The sequence below is a fragment of the Varroa jacobsoni genome, unplaced genomic scaffold (assembly GCF_002532875.2).
Source record: "Varroa jacobsoni isolate VJ856 unplaced genomic scaffold, vjacob_1.0 scaffold_555, whole genome shotgun sequence".
NCBI classification, from domain to species: Eukaryota; Metazoa; Arthropoda; class Arachnida; order Mesostigmata; family Varroidae; genus Varroa; species Varroa jacobsoni.
In genome coordinates, this window is record NW_019213457.1 from 544,200 (window position 1) to 560,351 (window position 16,152).

Genomic DNA, 16,152 nt, shown 5'->3' on the forward strand with positions numbered 1-16,152 from the left:
TCACATTAAGGTTCCACGCTTATATTCTATACTACGCTTATACATGTATCGAACAAACATCGGACTTTTATTGTTCAAAAAAGCACTGTGACTGATAATAACTGGTTTAAAGGCTTACCGTAGCATGCTCTAAGATTTGGAATTTGAGTAGTAAAACGTCGCTTTCTTCTTTTGGTCAAATATTTTAGGATCAATAGATTCTATGGAATAGAGGCATTGTTATATTACATCGATATCCTTAAAGACCTAAAAAGTTTGAAATCTTGAGGGAATATACCATTATAAAAAGGAAAATTTTTAACTGTAATCGAGGCAAAAGATACTAAAAGAACTTATAACCAAGGAAAAATTAGATTTACATGTGATAAGATTTATTTCATATTTTATATCTATTAATAAAATATCTTATGCCATACTAACATTCACATACAACACCTATGCAATAGATACATAGTACGATTTTACTAATGGCCATGAATATTAGGTGAAGTATTAAACTCAAGTGAAGCATACACATTCATATGAGGAAATGTCCTATCTGCTGCTATACTCACTAACCTAATTAATAACATTTAAGATTAAGGATTTTGATAGCAATTGCATTCCTGGCGTCAATTATTATTACAGATAATAAATACGACTGCTAGAATACACCTATTCTCCATTCTCAGATCATATACCCCTAATGCTTCACATACAGAATTCATTACATTTTACCATAATAACATATCCTCGGCATTTAGGTAAACTCATCATTTAGGTCTTATGAAACCTTCTAATTTCACATACTCTTATCATATTTAATATTTCATTTTTCCGTTTGAAATAATCATGATCATAATAATAATCATGTGTTCCAGAAAAATTATTATTCGTTTTATACTGGTCACAAAATGTAGGTTACACATCACTGCGCGGGTTCACTCCAACTCGACCAAACAAGCCGTTGAGTGATTTGATATCTTAGGGTGTAAGAAAAATTTTTTCTTCAGCTGTTGCTTTCATGGAAGAAAATGTATATATGTCAGTGTTTTTCCCATTTTATTTTATAAATATCTACAATCAACATTCCCCGATTAGATATACACTAGAAATTCTTTAAGGAAAAGTCAACTAAATCGTAGAGAGCACAATCCGTCTTTCCAACAGCGCGGAAATGTTTACAGCAGTAAAGGAAGCTGCGTGTACAAGTCTAAAAATGTCTATTTTCAAAAAAATCTGTTGTTTCGAATTTGAATATTGTTGTGTTGTTACTTTCATCGAAGATATGTATATAAATAGCGAATACCTGCGCTGTTTTAGCTAGCTTAGAGGCCTAATTGCTCGTTTGTATGCATACGTGAGCCTGATATTAGCAACTTCAGCATGCTATGAGACTTTATAGCACCAACGTTGCCTTACAGTAAAGGCTTTGTAAAAATGTTAAGAAATAAAATTTAACACCTGCTTTATTTTTCGTGCTTTTTGCGTGCTTAGATATTTTCGTACGCAAAGTTGGAATTTCTCAGAGAGATTAAGACGGTAACATAAATACCTTTCCTTAAACGAACCCTTTTAATGGAGAAAATGCCAGAAAACACGTTTGATCGATATAATGGAAGCCTGCAAATGAATCATCCACACATAATCACTAAGGTTATCACCCATATTCAGCTGGTCTGCGTATCGTACTACTGCCCATTCTGATTCTTTACAAACATTGAGTTCCTTCACAGTTTGAGAATACTGCTATGAAATTTTTAAGGGCTACTAGTAGATACCGCTGTTATTATTATAAAGGCCGAATTATATCTAGTGCAGTAAGTAATCTTAGCTTAGCATTTACTATGTTCATAGTTGTCATATGACTTGTTGTGTTAATTCATTGGGTAATTAACGTCGTAAATTCGACATAGATCAAAGCGGTTTAAGAAGTTTCGCAGCATAAAATACAATACGGTATGTATGCATGTACGTTATTTATCGAAAAACGCCCTCGGCTTTAATTTTTGCCGAATCGGTCCATTAAAGCCAGATGGATAAAACCAAGTCAATAGCACTTTATCACAAACAATTTTACGGAGATTGGTTAGCCATAAACTGACTTAAAAGAAACGATTTTTTAAAAATAAGTTTGTATACTTTTGCAAACTTGCAAATTGCGTCTTTTGCGCACTTGTAACAGACGCGCATTTGAATCTTAACATTATTAAGTAATGATGCATGATGGTAAGGTATATACAAGATGACCCATTCCCATATAATTCGATGATTTAATATGGGCACTTCAGGAAAGTTGTCGTGCACAGTAATCAACTTGAATTAGGTGTTCGCAAGAGTCAGTTCCTGATAATATACAATCCATTTCTGCAGCTGATTTTTCTCTACTTTTACTTCATTGCTAATTTTGCTCATCGCTATACTTATGCTCTTATAGAACTGAAAATATTTGCCTTTAAAGGAAGAAATTGACTTCAAGTCTTCATATGCAAGGTAGTAAGTACAAAATTTGCAAAATAAAAACTATTTTGGCCTATCTTATTCTTACGATTTGTTCTACAGAGAAAAAAATTTAAATGAAATGTATCTGTGGCCAACACCGTAACTAACTGCAACTCGTAGTTAGCAAAAACACCATACCTGTGTGTCCTCAGTGGTATAAATCAGTTACGATATTATTCATTAATGCACGCTCAATTGCGCTCATATGCACTGATAATGTTACTATATTCCTTCTGTACGGAAAATCATACTTTTTTTCGATTTTTTGCTACAAGTGTTTCATAAACTATATCTGACTTACCCTTCGTACTGCGGATTTAATCTAATGCTATTCTACATAACTTTAGTATACCGTCAGCTTCAGTCGGACGCAACAAATCGCGACAAATAAGAGCACCGAATTAAATGTCGACAGCCATTTTTGCCTTTGTTCCCTTCAGACCTGCGTATATTTCGCAGTTCTTATTCAGCAATGAAAAGTAGCCAGGCAGTAGCGGTCACGATGTGTGTAAGTTGAAAAGCCTGGTGTGATCGTATTCTGTCTTTCTCACTCTCTCTCAGTTTGAGCGGTTGCAGATTAAAAGCCTGAGCCTTTGTAATTAGTCGATTATTTCCTTGAAATCTTCATCGCCTAAGTGTAAAACTGCATGGGCTTTAATCACGAAACTTTTTTTCGGTTTCTTCGCGGTCCCTTTTATATGCAAATACGAACGCTCTCTATTAATTATCGGGCCCCAGAATTCATATTTTATTAGCATAGGTCCTATTATTTCAAGCAATGGATGCCGAAGGCGTTGTATGATTCACAACCTTCACCTCACGCAGGTCCAACTCTGAAATAAGAGAATTAATAGCTTTTATATTGGCTAAAATGCATATATTGTAAACAATAACTAGAAATTGTTTGACATTTTTAGTTAAATTAATACAGGAGTAATTCAATTAAAATATATACTCACGAGATTTCACCTTATAAACATATTATATAGCCACTGAATACAATACCACTGAAGTCTCTATTATGTTGCATTCGTACTACATAGAACACGTGCGCTTGTTAGTCATCAACGGTGCCGCATAAACAATTTTAGGCATCCAAATTAAGTATTTAGTAAGTGTACGTCTGATGCATTAACGTCTATTACTGGTGTTGATGATTAAAATATAATAAATGAATAATCTTACTATTGCATTTGTTTGTTATTATTTAAATACATGGTTGCATCACTGATAAGTATGTTCAAACATTTTAAATTATATGAAAACTGGTTACGAATCCAGATCGCCAATTTTTTTAGATTTTATTAATTCACTAATTAAATAAATTAATTAAATAAATATTTTTGATCTCAGCACCAAAGGGGGCGCTGAGATCGAAAATAAATAGCTCATAAAAGGTAATTATAAATAATTTTTTTTACGAATTTTGATATGACTGTCCATTAGTTACCCATTATTATGCTACTTACCAGCTGTTACAAATCTACAAATCTATATAATATAATAACGTAATAATGAATAATTAAATAATTATGTCTCTTTTAATTGACTTGTTTTAGTAGTAGTAATCGAAACTTAGTACTATTTTACTGTTATTTATTCTTCATACAAATTGTGTTGCATTACAAGTGCATTAATTGCAATAATGCGTTACCGACATCATACGTAAAATGAATATGTTGCTTAACATTTTAGTGGACTATTAAACAGCGTTTTAAATGCACATCAATGTAATCGTGATATAACCACAATTTCTACTCCTGGGCGGAATGGAAGCATTTTTGAACGAAAAAATTTAAACTACAGATTCTCCATTTATCTCATACATTCTCAGAGGTCAAAAATGAAAAAACAAGATGTTAAAGAAATACACAATTTTAATAGGTCCCATGGAGTAACCACAAATACACAAAATTGTAATAACAAGTCATACTAATAGTTTAGGCGTTGCTTTGCAGATGCACTGGTTTTTGCAAACACAGTTGCTGGCTCGCTTAATTTAGATCGTGATGTATTATATTGATATAGCAGTGGATACTGGTTTATGAAACTCGTGCGTCGTATGTACCTTGTTGCGCTTGTGCAGCGAAAACTAGCCAGAAAACGAATAAAGCAAATAATTAGCAAAATATATGCTGACTGTGAAAGTGTTTTGAGTACGGTTCATTGGTAATCCATGCAGCAAACAATATTTAAACGGTGTCTGAACATATGCATCTTGTTCATAATTTCATTAACATAGAGATGCAGGATTCTATGTTGAACGAAGAGCATTTATGCTGCATTTTGTGTTACGGCAAACAGTCGAAACAGTTTAATGTTAATAGTAAATATACGGTGATTACTACCTTATTAGTCAACGAGATAGCTAGGGGCGATGAGAAGCGGAAGCGGATGGAAGCAAACGATCCTGATAAGGTAGCTGCGATATCCCCCCCACCCGGGATACCCCCCCGGGATACCCCCCTCCCCGAGGTTCATAATATACCTCCCCGAAATAAGTTAGTTTTCCATCAAAAATGCAATGCTTATTTTAGCAACATAGATATTTAAAAATCCAGTATGTTAAATCGACTATGGGTATTCATCAAAAACATGTAACCTGTTTCATTTGTAGCACGTTAATGTGTCTCGTGACTGCTTAGTATATATAGCTCTAACGCGATTCAATTTCACATGCTTAGGTAATTTTATTTTTATGGAAAATCCTTTACCTATCCGTATTTTCACAGTAACGACATTTCATTTTACAAATACAAATTCACACGATGAATCAAATACAGTTTTAAACTACACATGCAGTTCGTTTTACACCTCTTAGAGACTTTAGAAAGGTGTAACTAAAGACAAGGCCAGCTGCCTTACTGTGGCTTTAACAGATGTTCTAATATAATGTATTTCGATCGAAATAATTTATATATTCTTTTTATTTTTTTTCATTCTTTTTTTCTTAAAAAAGATTTTGTAATGAACTACGACATGCCGGCGTAGCCGCCTTTGTACGGAGAATAAGATTCTGCAACAGGAATCATAAATGTTGTTTCAAACATATACATTTTTTTTTGCATGCATGTCTTTATATATCTGAATTTACACTTGGTGCGTTTCTTTTTTGGGCCGTTGTGCGTCTGAACCCAGAAATGCAACTATGTAGGCGACTACTTACTTTGTACGGAGAGGGCAGTCAGTCAACAAAGCTAAAAATTAATTTCATTCTAAAAAGGGCTGAGATTAAGGCCAATATATGCGATGTTATTGGTTATATATGATGCTTTCTAACAATGTACTGCCCAGTTAGGCAGATCAAAAGTTGTCATACGCCTATCATAGGCTCACGTTAAGTTTTATTGCGTAGTGTGAAACCAGGTCTTAAATGGCTCAGGTGCATTTTGTACGAAAAGTGAAGAGAAACAATGATGTTGTGCGCACCGCCCTCCAATGCCAATCTGCCCGCACTGAAACGTGGATAATCATTCTGGCTATACACGCTTCTAGTATAAACAATTATCCATGGTATATTCTATGATCTATGATCATAATTATCCGCAGTATGGTGCATATGTCGATAATATTGTTGCATCCAAACCATACGTCATGCCACTAAAATCAACATCCAAAGTAAACTACATGTTATACCCTGTTAACAATACAGAAGTTAACACACATACCTCTATACCCACTACTACTCAGTTGTTTCCGAGGCCGCACGGCCTAATTCTGTAAAGTTAACATCGATGCCATCCAACTTCATACAGGCTCGTAATGCGGCGGTCCAGACAGCCCACCTTACCCTGGTCAAAGTAGCCCACATTTCCGTTGTTTACCCAGAATCGCCATAATAACTCTATGTAATGACTTTTATAAAACCTAACTTGTTTTCAGTACGAAAGAGTAGTAGAAAAAACGAGCTAGGTATTTTTGGTTTTTTATTATTTAATAAAAAAATAAGATAAAATTCGAAATATACTTAGCCCTGCCTCTTAATTTGCGGCCAAAGAAAAAATCCAGTGACGTTAAATATGACTACATTACGGACCTGTGTGCATCTACAGATTTTGAAACTAGAATAGCATTATTATCCAAAATTAATATTCCATTTCTAAACGGAAACGGAGTGGCCCATACAGCGTCGCCTTTTTTTTGTATATTAGCGTTTTAGGTATTACGCTATACGTCAAGCAAAACTTTCTCACAATTACTTTTCCTAGCAAAGCCCAGCACTATTGGCCCAGCACTTATCGTAAGATTCAAAGATGCCTGCAAATTTGTGTTCGCAAAAAAGCAGTTATCGCTGTAGCCGTTATGTTAGGCTGTCTAATTAATGAATTAATGGTATCCCTAATAACACTAACATTGACCTAGTCAGTCTCCACACGAATAAGGTATTTAGACACGGTTGTTTAACTCTATGTGATTGATCCATGCCATTGAGTTTATCTTTTTCGTAAATTTCGCAGATCTAATTAACTTTTCAGTAGTCCATAATTACTTTGTAGTATCGAGGTGCTAGTGTAGTGCAGAATATGTTAAGTGCCTAAAATTCTTGATGAACGAAAAATATTCGCCTTGTGACAACTATTTATCCATAAATCCTACCATACTTTTACCGTACCATTTTATCTGAGTACTCAGAATTGGTAAGAGCAGTCAATGACGAGCACAAAAGTAAGTTATCTTGAGTTTCTCTACTTAGCACCTCTAGATAAATACGCGATATTGTCATGCGTGTACGGAAACACTGAAATTGCCTGTGGGTAGTTATATCGCACCGTACCTTGGTCATTATCTGTCTCGGTATCATCCGTATCGGTCCACTTTCTCCTTGCGCTCAGTAGTCCGTCCGTGTCTGCATCGTCGGTTCTTTGCGGAAATGACAAGCCATCGCCCAAGCTGTACCCCGACCCACGCAATAAGTAACCGCGGACACCAACCATAATACAAAAGTTACCGACTCACCGAAGGCCTTTACCCAGTTATAAATAAAAAGCTGGGACAGCTCGAATAATCGAAATTTAATTAGGTGTTTCTATCAAGGTGTGCAAAAATTCTGAGACTACCCAAATCACGCATTGCTGTCTGTATTAAACACTACTCTAAGAATCATATTGAAATGTAGCTGAACCAAGATGTAGCGCAGTCGCTATATCGGCACCCCTGAAGACCACACGAACGAGCCGGGACGTTGGGAAGTCAATCGTGGTTGGAGTCAAGTAGCCGTGCTAAGCTGTAGTAAAGTCCATAGCTTACTCAACATAGCTGCAGCAGGTTTCACTTAGGCTAACTAACTTGGTTTGGAAAACAACGTTGGTGATATATAGCAGAAGCAAGCAGCAAAGCACAAGCAAGATATTTGACAGGCAAGATGTGCCAAATAAAATGAGAAATACTAGCTTGGAATTCATGCGCTCTTGAAAACACCATTATAAGTAATGGCATAAAGAAGACATATTGCTACACAAAGAGCAAGCTTTGAAATAACTGGATAATATCTGTTTGGAATAACGCCGCCATACTAAGCTTCGAATTTCTTCTTCAATAAGGAAGGCTGCCCATTCTTGCAGTCCTTATCTCATTGTCGGTCCCCATTCCTCCACCGAAGAGATGGGGTTGCTGTTAGTGGTTACCTTGTTTGATGCGACGGGGGCCTGGTGGCAGGGGTCTCTCCCATTGAGCGGTAGTCGTGCAACGGTTGGCCGCCATGGGGACTCTGGGGACCCGAACCCATCTGCGGAATGTTACTTGCTGTAGTTTGGCTCTGACCAAAGCCGGCCTCCACGTCCCCGGCCCGTTGCTGCGTTCGCGTGGTCTCCCGTGTGGGGTACCGAATGCCGTTACCTAGGCTAAGGGTGCAGCACAATGTACAATAAATTATGCAGTAGCATAGCAGTAGCAGTACCCAGCGAAAAACAAACACAAGCAGACGAAAGAAGATAATATACGCGTGAGAGAAGATCATAGAATGTAAAAAGAAGAATGCTCCAATAATTATCATATGATACGAGCTAACATAGTACAGTAACTGATGTAAGTGGGCATAGAGAAAGTAAGAGAGGAAGTAAGTGTAGTGGTTTTTCCTATACGGGGAAATGATGTGTGCAGGTCAGATTTTTTCAGTGCAGGTAAAGTATTTTTGCGATCTTGTTTCAGCGGCCCGGCAAGCAACCCATTCGGTACCCCATATTATTTGATACTATCGATGTAGAAGGGAGCTTCAAGTTGTATGCGAAAAATCAAAACAATTATTTAGTACCTATTTTTTTGTTTGTCAAACAGAACAAGGAGCGAGGCACGACAATAAGGCATGTTACAAAGCGTATTGCATAGCAGTGGTGAAGCCATATCTGTTTTTAATACCTACAAGGACTAGTCTAATTAGCTTAGCAAATGTTTAGGCGAATCCATGAGGCAGATTTTGATGTTGACGGTCATTAATGAGTGTTTCAATAGCCATTTACATTTTTTAATAGATACGTTATCGCAACCCGCATATAAATGGCAGCTATTGTTTTAGCCAAGGCATAGAAAAGTGCTTATGCAACTCATAAAGCCGCAACATTAAGCGAAAAACAAAACATTCTAAAGCATTAGTAATCTCAGGTATATTTAGTTAGGCGCTGTTTGAAACATTTTTCAAAATACGTCTTCTTTAGTCTGAATATATAAGACGACTTTGGGTTTTTGTTCGATAAGTGTTCAGTGGTGTTAATTTTACAAACGTGAATGAGGAATTAATAAACGTAAGCAATGGAAGACAGATTTATTTTATTTCTAGTTGAACTAGGCTTTGATACGAGTCGCACATGCTAGAAGTTAAGTATTAGGTTCTCGTTAGTTAGGTATTAAGGATTAGATTCTCATTTAATTATATCCACAAACGGTTTTACATGAGTTTCACACTTCTCACTGAAAAAAAGATTTTAGATTAACATGTAGATAACTAACCTTGTAAATACTGGAATAAACCACAGCTTCTTGTCATCACCGAAAACCTGACGAAAATTTTGAATACGACCCAAGTAGAAACCGCGCTTATCCGGCACTAGAAATCGATGTATAATTGCAAACATTTTTTTTTAGAAAAACGTAAAAATACCCATTAAATAGAGGTACTACACAATTTATATGACTAAAGCTGTCATTTACATTGACAAAACAAACCCTAATTTGGAAATATCAATGACATTGCAATAACTATGAAAACGAACGCAAAAAAAACCTAGTGGAAAGTCCAAGACGTTATAAATTGGAATTTGGAGTGGTTCGCAATGAAAATTTATTTGGCAACAAATATAAAAATAGAGCTTAAACATAAGTAATCAAATATCATCATTGAATAATGTGCATTAGGACCTTACAAGCTGAAGTGATTAAGGGGGCCCCTGATAGTGGGTATCCGAAACTAGTAACAACTACAAATTCGAGCTAAAAGTATCGTCAGTGAAGTTGTGACCATGCAGTATCATCAGTAAACACACTAGACCATCCCGATAGCAACTTCGTTTTTTGAAAGGAAATCCCTGGATAAGGAGGATCAAATGTATAACTTCCTAACTGTTATGTGATCGTAATTCTGCGTAAACTGCCTAGGCAGTCAAATAATCACCGCTCGAGAAAAAATGCTACGCACGTTGCATATTAGTTCAGGTTTATTTAGCTGTCATTTACTCAATGTTTTAGTTTTTGTCGCTGCCATTGCCTAGCACGTGCTTGGCATATAATATATAAATATATGTTATATAGAATAATATAAATTATATAGAATACAAACCGGTTCCAAAAACAGGCGGTCGAAAGCTTTCGAGTGTTGTTCTGTTTACCATAACCAGGTAGCAGTGATAACAGAAGAGAGACACAAGGCTGATCGCGAACATAATGGCAACGAAGAAAAGGAAAAGGATGTGCAAACGTCCCCACCCTTCGACTGTCATCGAACCCGTTGAATCGTCACGCATCGCCTATAGATATACAGGAAAAAGTGACATAAAATACGCATTTGACAAAAGACATATCATGCATAGCAAAGTTCATTGCAATTATAGGATATAATGAATGCGTACACTAATCGAATTCTGTAATGCAATAAATTCTTATTTATTACATCAGCAATTAACAGTTTTATTATTATTATTATGAGATAATCTGACATCGGGTATTTGAATATTCCTAGACCTTATGCAAACTAATAATCACACATATTAAAATTTACCACTCAGATTAAAATACGTATAGAGCTATTACGCTAATTAGCTCTAGTCCTATACCGTACCTCGCGTCCGCCGGTCCAGAAGCGAATAAAATACTGGCATGTAGTGGCAGCCACAAAGAGGCAGTAAATGATAGCATAGCCAAGGAAAAGGACGAAGAATTTATAATTGGCGTAGGCAACGCAGTTGTTTACCCAAGGACAGTGATGATCCATTTTTGGTAGACAGCGCGCACAAACTGAACAGTGATGCGTCCGGTCAGGTTTTAGCAACGTACATTTCTCGCAATACCTAAAAATAATAATATTAATAGAGTGTAACGTTAGTAAGGTTTCTTAGAAATATACGATTTTTAATTGTATTCGATCACATGGTGTAGTTACGCGCCTATAGAGTTCACAACGGTGATGCACTAGTGAGACAGAAATAATCCATTATACTACTATCTATCTATCTATTTGTCCGTCCATGTCGACTTGTTCCAAGTTAAATCGACTCCGAAAGTAGTTGCATTAGGATTTTCTAGGTGTGGCGGAGATTCATCTTAAGATTAGGCGAGCATGAGTTGGAGTCGATTAGATGCATACTTATTCATCAAAGTTGATGTGGGAATTTTTATTCTTTCAGGTTCTACAAAATGAGTACAATATTGAATTTTAGAGAAAACCTTCGATTTTTTTCACAAATTGGTGAATCCGGCGGACTTCAAAACCGAGAAAAAAACTGAACTAGTTAGATTAGAATGATCAGTTTCTAATACGTGTTGAATACTAATTCTTTACGCACCTGTTTCAGCACTATGCCAGTTTTTGAACACAATACCATTTGCGTTCCCCTATGTAATTTCTCTATCTATGGCTTCGCAAAGTAAATTCATAATGGGATAGTTGCCTCTTTTAGGACATGGAAAGCCCCGTAATCATTGTGCGATAATTGCTTAGATTGTACAAAAAGGAACAGGTTGAAGCCAAAGTTAAATATTTCTTTGTTGAATTTGGAAATAAATTAAGGCCTAGTGTTGTCATTAAGTAACCGGAATGAATGTGTTTGATAAAGGTGCTTAAAGGTCCACGAGTCTCTTGAGAAATTCAAGATAGCTGGCTGCGTTCATTGTTTCACTTTTAGCGAGGACTGTAGCGTAGCAGATACACCTGATGTTAATTGCAATTACTATTATCGCCTGACTTCCGAAAGTAGTTGACACTGCTACAACTTGGTTTCTCACCAGGGTGGCGTCATTCTCTCGTTTAATCCTTCTTCGGTTGGTAATAGAGATTAAATTATGCCTTTCTACAGTGAGTGCGTGCTCCTGGAGTGACTGCACGTAAGATATACGCATCTTCATCTGGCCTAGAACCAATTCACTTGGAACCCATAAATACTTCTTATTCCGTACTTTCATTATTTTTGCAATAATTTGGTGATACAGTAGATGTAAACCAACAAGTGCTTTGAACTCTGAAGTTCGACCTCGCTGATTTTCAGTACTCCAATCTTGCTTTTTGAAATATTTACACCAACGACGTACAAAGGTTTTGCTTAAGATCTCCATTTATAATGTCTTCACCAATATTCAATGTATTGCCGCAGGCTGCAACCTTCCGGGAGCAAAAATTTGATCACTGAGCGTCGATTTTCAAGACCTGGCATTTTTCCTTCCAAACTCATTTCTACTAGATCAACCGTTGACCAGTTTTCACTCACAAGTTTTTAGAGGATCAGTGTTTATTAGCCAAATTTCGTCTCCTTGCGGTGTGTAGTTAGAAAATTATTCAATTTTAGAAATAAAATATCACCCCAATTCTCAACTTATGAATATTAATATCATATTCTTTGATTGGATGCATATTTTTTTCGGGTGGTGCTTTCTTTAACAAAGAAACGTCGTGCCGATTTGGATAATAAAATACGAAATGGTTAGCGAAATATTAACCATTGTGGTTTTCCAGGGATACGATTATTTAAAATGGAGAAACAAAGTAAATGCAACAAATATCAAAATTATAGCAACGTCCTAGTAGAAGAATGGGAATAACTGTAGAAAGCTATAGGGTCTGAACCAGGTAAGGTCTTTGACTGGCAGCGCAGCACTGCCAGGGATTAACTTAAACATTAAGTAGATTTTTTTTGGGGTTTATATTGGCAATTTCATCATCGAGCTCAGTTATTTTTTTTGAATAGCAGATGTACAGTATGGTTTCACAGCGAACCTGTATTAGGAGTGCATTAATATTCGTATGTTTCCTATAATTATTCTGAATTTTAAATGACAATATATGGCAGAATATCAAGGTCTTTTGAAACAAAAATTTCAGTACCTGTTTTACACCTAAAAGCGCCGATATAAATCAACATTTATTCTACATAGTGGAAAAGAAGTCAAATTGGAATCACTCAAATTGACTCCCAAATTGATTCCCTATTCAAAAAAATTCCTTGTTTTCTCAGTGCATTCTTACCTTACACTTCCATTGTAATTCCTACATAATATTGGCAAATGTCTGATTTGACTCTCAAGGACCATTTGCTGGCCCTGTTCTGTTGGTTCCTTCTCCAGGCGGTCTAATGTTTCTGATGACAGGTAAAAGTTTCTGAAAGTCCAACGGAATTATGTATATAGAATTGAAGCCCTCTAAAATGTGTATCTGTTTAACATTTATATGATAAAGGTTGCAATGCTAATACGTTGTTTATGCCTTGAACATAATCGCGACTGCCGGTTAACGAAGTACTATAGTTTACACAATGCTTTCCAAAAAAGTATAAAATTTGTTTCTTACCGTGGTATTTCACCGGGATCGGTAAAAATAGTCTGCCAATAGGACCAAACAAACATGACGAAGGATACATGAAATATTATCAGGTACAACACTTTCTCCACATAACTTTCCACCCTGACTGAAAATAAAACATAAATCGTCATGGTTTAAGATAAAGTTGCAAGATGAATAAACGAGAAACACTCTTCGCTTTACCTTACCTATATTACCAATAATACAATTCAAAGATATACAGTTGTGAAGATCAAATGTGAATCCTTCCAAGATGCTTTTGCAATGCGTAAATTTGCAGAGCTTTGTCTTCGAAAGACGCTTGCAGGTGTTAGCGAGTCATCTGTCGACACTTGAGAGCCTTTCTCTAGCCCTGAACACTCACAGGCGCATAGTTGTATAACATAGGCGTAATATGACCAGGCAACGATGGTGATGATGAGAACTACCGGTAGCCACTTGAAAAGGCGCACACAAAACATGCATGGTCGGGAGAGACACGACATTCTTGCCGCTCCTCCACCGCCCCTTCCGCTTATCCAAGTGATCTGCCTGACTCGCCACTGCGGCAACTGCACCAAAAGCGACAAGCCAACACAACACGATTTGCGTGGGCCCTTGGGGGTCACCGAATAACAAGTGTTGTGCCGTGCACGCACACCCCAAGAGATGAGGGCCTTATCTGAAATATTAGCATTAAGAGTCTAGCTTGTAATTCAGTTAATAACTGGGAGCTAGATTGTAGAATGCATATATTATATTTAAATATATGAGCAATATATGCTGTCCAAACCTAAACTCCCATTGACACAAAGAATCTTATGGGCATTTTAAAGACATAAACGATAATGCACGGTAGAACTGCTATTCTCATTAAATTCGGCTGAGCAATAAATTTTCTCTGAAAAAAAATACTTTAAAAATTCTATTTTTTTTTATTGTCACATAAGGCTTGAGACTAAGGCAGCGAAAAGATCTTGATGTCGTATTAATCTGTTCAAAAGCCTTGAGGATGTTCCTTTTATAAAAACAAATGGCGCGATGGATCATCACTGGGGAGGGCCGATTTTTATGAAAAGAACGCAAAAAAAATCAGTTTTGTGCTCTTATTTCCTTCTTCTCATCCGATGATTCGGGTATGAACGTATCGAATTTTTCTACACCAATGGGTGAAGCAAGCCAATGAAGATTTTCCGTTGGAAAAGTTATAGTGCGTGAATAAAAGTTGAATTCAATGCAATTTGGTTTCTGTATCTTAAGAATTACGAAGTTTAAGGAACGTGGTTAAAGCAACAAATAAAGATCACTTACTAAATAGTAAAAAAAAAATTACCACCTAAAAATTTTAGAAATTGGATCAGAATATACTTCTAACCATTAATTAGGCTAGCATAAGAACTACATTCCATAACTTTCTAAATTTAGATCGCAGCAATAATCAAATGCGCAATTTCTGAATCGATTATTTAAGCTAAATTTGCCATCATCAGACCTTCACGACACGCCCAAATGAAAGTGATAGGTGGTTGCTTACTGCAATAAAAACAAGTAATCAATCAGTATGCTTGTAATCATTATTGATGTGAAGTACGTAATACAATAAAAAGGGCAGTTTCACCGGATCTATAATGACAATTAGTATGCTAGGCTTTAGTAGTCTTTTAAGGCAATCGGTATCTGCAAATAAGCCCAACACAATCTTAGCAAAAATTTTGTCCCAAGACATAAACCCTTGCGCGCCGCCAGTATCTATAAAGTCCGTATAAACTGCCGTATTCACAATAGCTTTCTCAAAAATTGCAACTTCTTAATTCAAAAAAGCATTTCATTTTAAAAGTGGCTGGACGATCCCACTAAAGCGATATTTATTGCGAATATTTATTACTCTAATAAAGACTACCTCAACAGTGATGATCTTTTCGTCATGTTTTTATGTTCTGAAATGATCATTGCCTAGTTTTTCTGAGACGCAGAATTTCCCAAATTCCCAAGTGCAAAACAATTCGAAGTTCATTATTACTCTGCGGACGACTTAGAAGAGCAATACTTCCCAATAAATAATGTGACAGTCGACCAGATTTACAAATATAAAATACACATGAGCTACAACTATAATACTGTTTCGTATTGCAATAGGAAATCGTAATCGTGTATTCATAATTATTATGATAGGACCCTTAATTATGCAGTCATCGGTCTCTGAATAATCTCAGCTTGCACAAATATGTGTTCTTTAATATTTTTTACGCTAGAAAACACTTTACTACAAAACTATTTGAATAAACGAACTCGTAGAATATTGGAACTTTGTATTGCAGCGACGCCATTATTCGTAAGCGCATGACAACTCATTTATAATTAGTTATCGGATTTTTTTAAAACACACTATATTTGTTTCTTACTCTGGGATGGCGTTCAAACTATATACACATGAGACATGCACAGTTTGCTGAAGTGGATAAATATTTTTCAGGAAATTAACGAAAGAGGGTGCCGATGATAAGACAAAACTGACGCAAATAAATACTATGAAGATTAAATTCAAATAAAACATAGTTTAGAAAATTCAGTCCATGACTGATATACGAAGCGTGAAGCATCTGTATGAGATACTAATTGCACATAGACACTGCCTAGTTTAGTACATTAAAGTAAGAAAAGATGAGAACAAACAGCGCTCAGGCTCGCTATATATA

At 36.1% G+C, this 16,152-nt stretch overlaps 1 protein-coding gene across 6 annotated transcripts in view; it reads right to left on the minus strand.

The window, feature by feature from the left end:
- Positions 1 to 349: 349 nt before the first annotated feature.
- Positions 350 to 16,152, minus strand: part of LOC111261415 (palmitoyltransferase ZDHHC15B) — a 20,573-nt gene continuing 4,770 nt past the window's right edge. For 3 of the 6 annotated variants that reach the window (XM_022834885.2, XM_086968691.1, XM_086968692.1), the window contains 9 exons: positions 13,842 to 14,138; positions 13,466 to 13,583; positions 13,145 to 13,276; positions 10,748 to 10,976; positions 10,250 to 10,436; positions 9,424 to 9,520; positions 8,106 to 8,321; positions 7,256 to 7,371; positions 350 to 3,314 (listed from right to left, as the gene is read on the minus strand). In XM_022834885.2, coding sequence (XP_022690620.1) covers positions 3,253 to 3,314; positions 7,256 to 7,371; positions 8,106 to 8,321; positions 9,424 to 9,520; positions 10,250 to 10,436; positions 10,748 to 10,976; positions 13,145 to 13,276; positions 13,466 to 13,583; positions 13,842 to 13,962 — 1,278 coding nt within the window. In that variant the 5' untranslated portion in view covers positions 13,963 to 14,138 and the 3' untranslated portion in view covers positions 350 to 3,252. Of the gene's footprint in view, positions 3,315 to 4,340; positions 6,082 to 7,255; positions 7,372 to 8,105; positions 8,322 to 9,423; positions 9,521 to 10,249; positions 10,437 to 10,747; positions 10,977 to 13,144; positions 13,277 to 13,465; positions 13,584 to 13,841; positions 14,139 to 16,152 lie in introns of those variants that run through there. The other 3 variants (XM_086968693.1, XM_086968694.1, XM_086968695.1) reach the window with 3 other exon arrangements.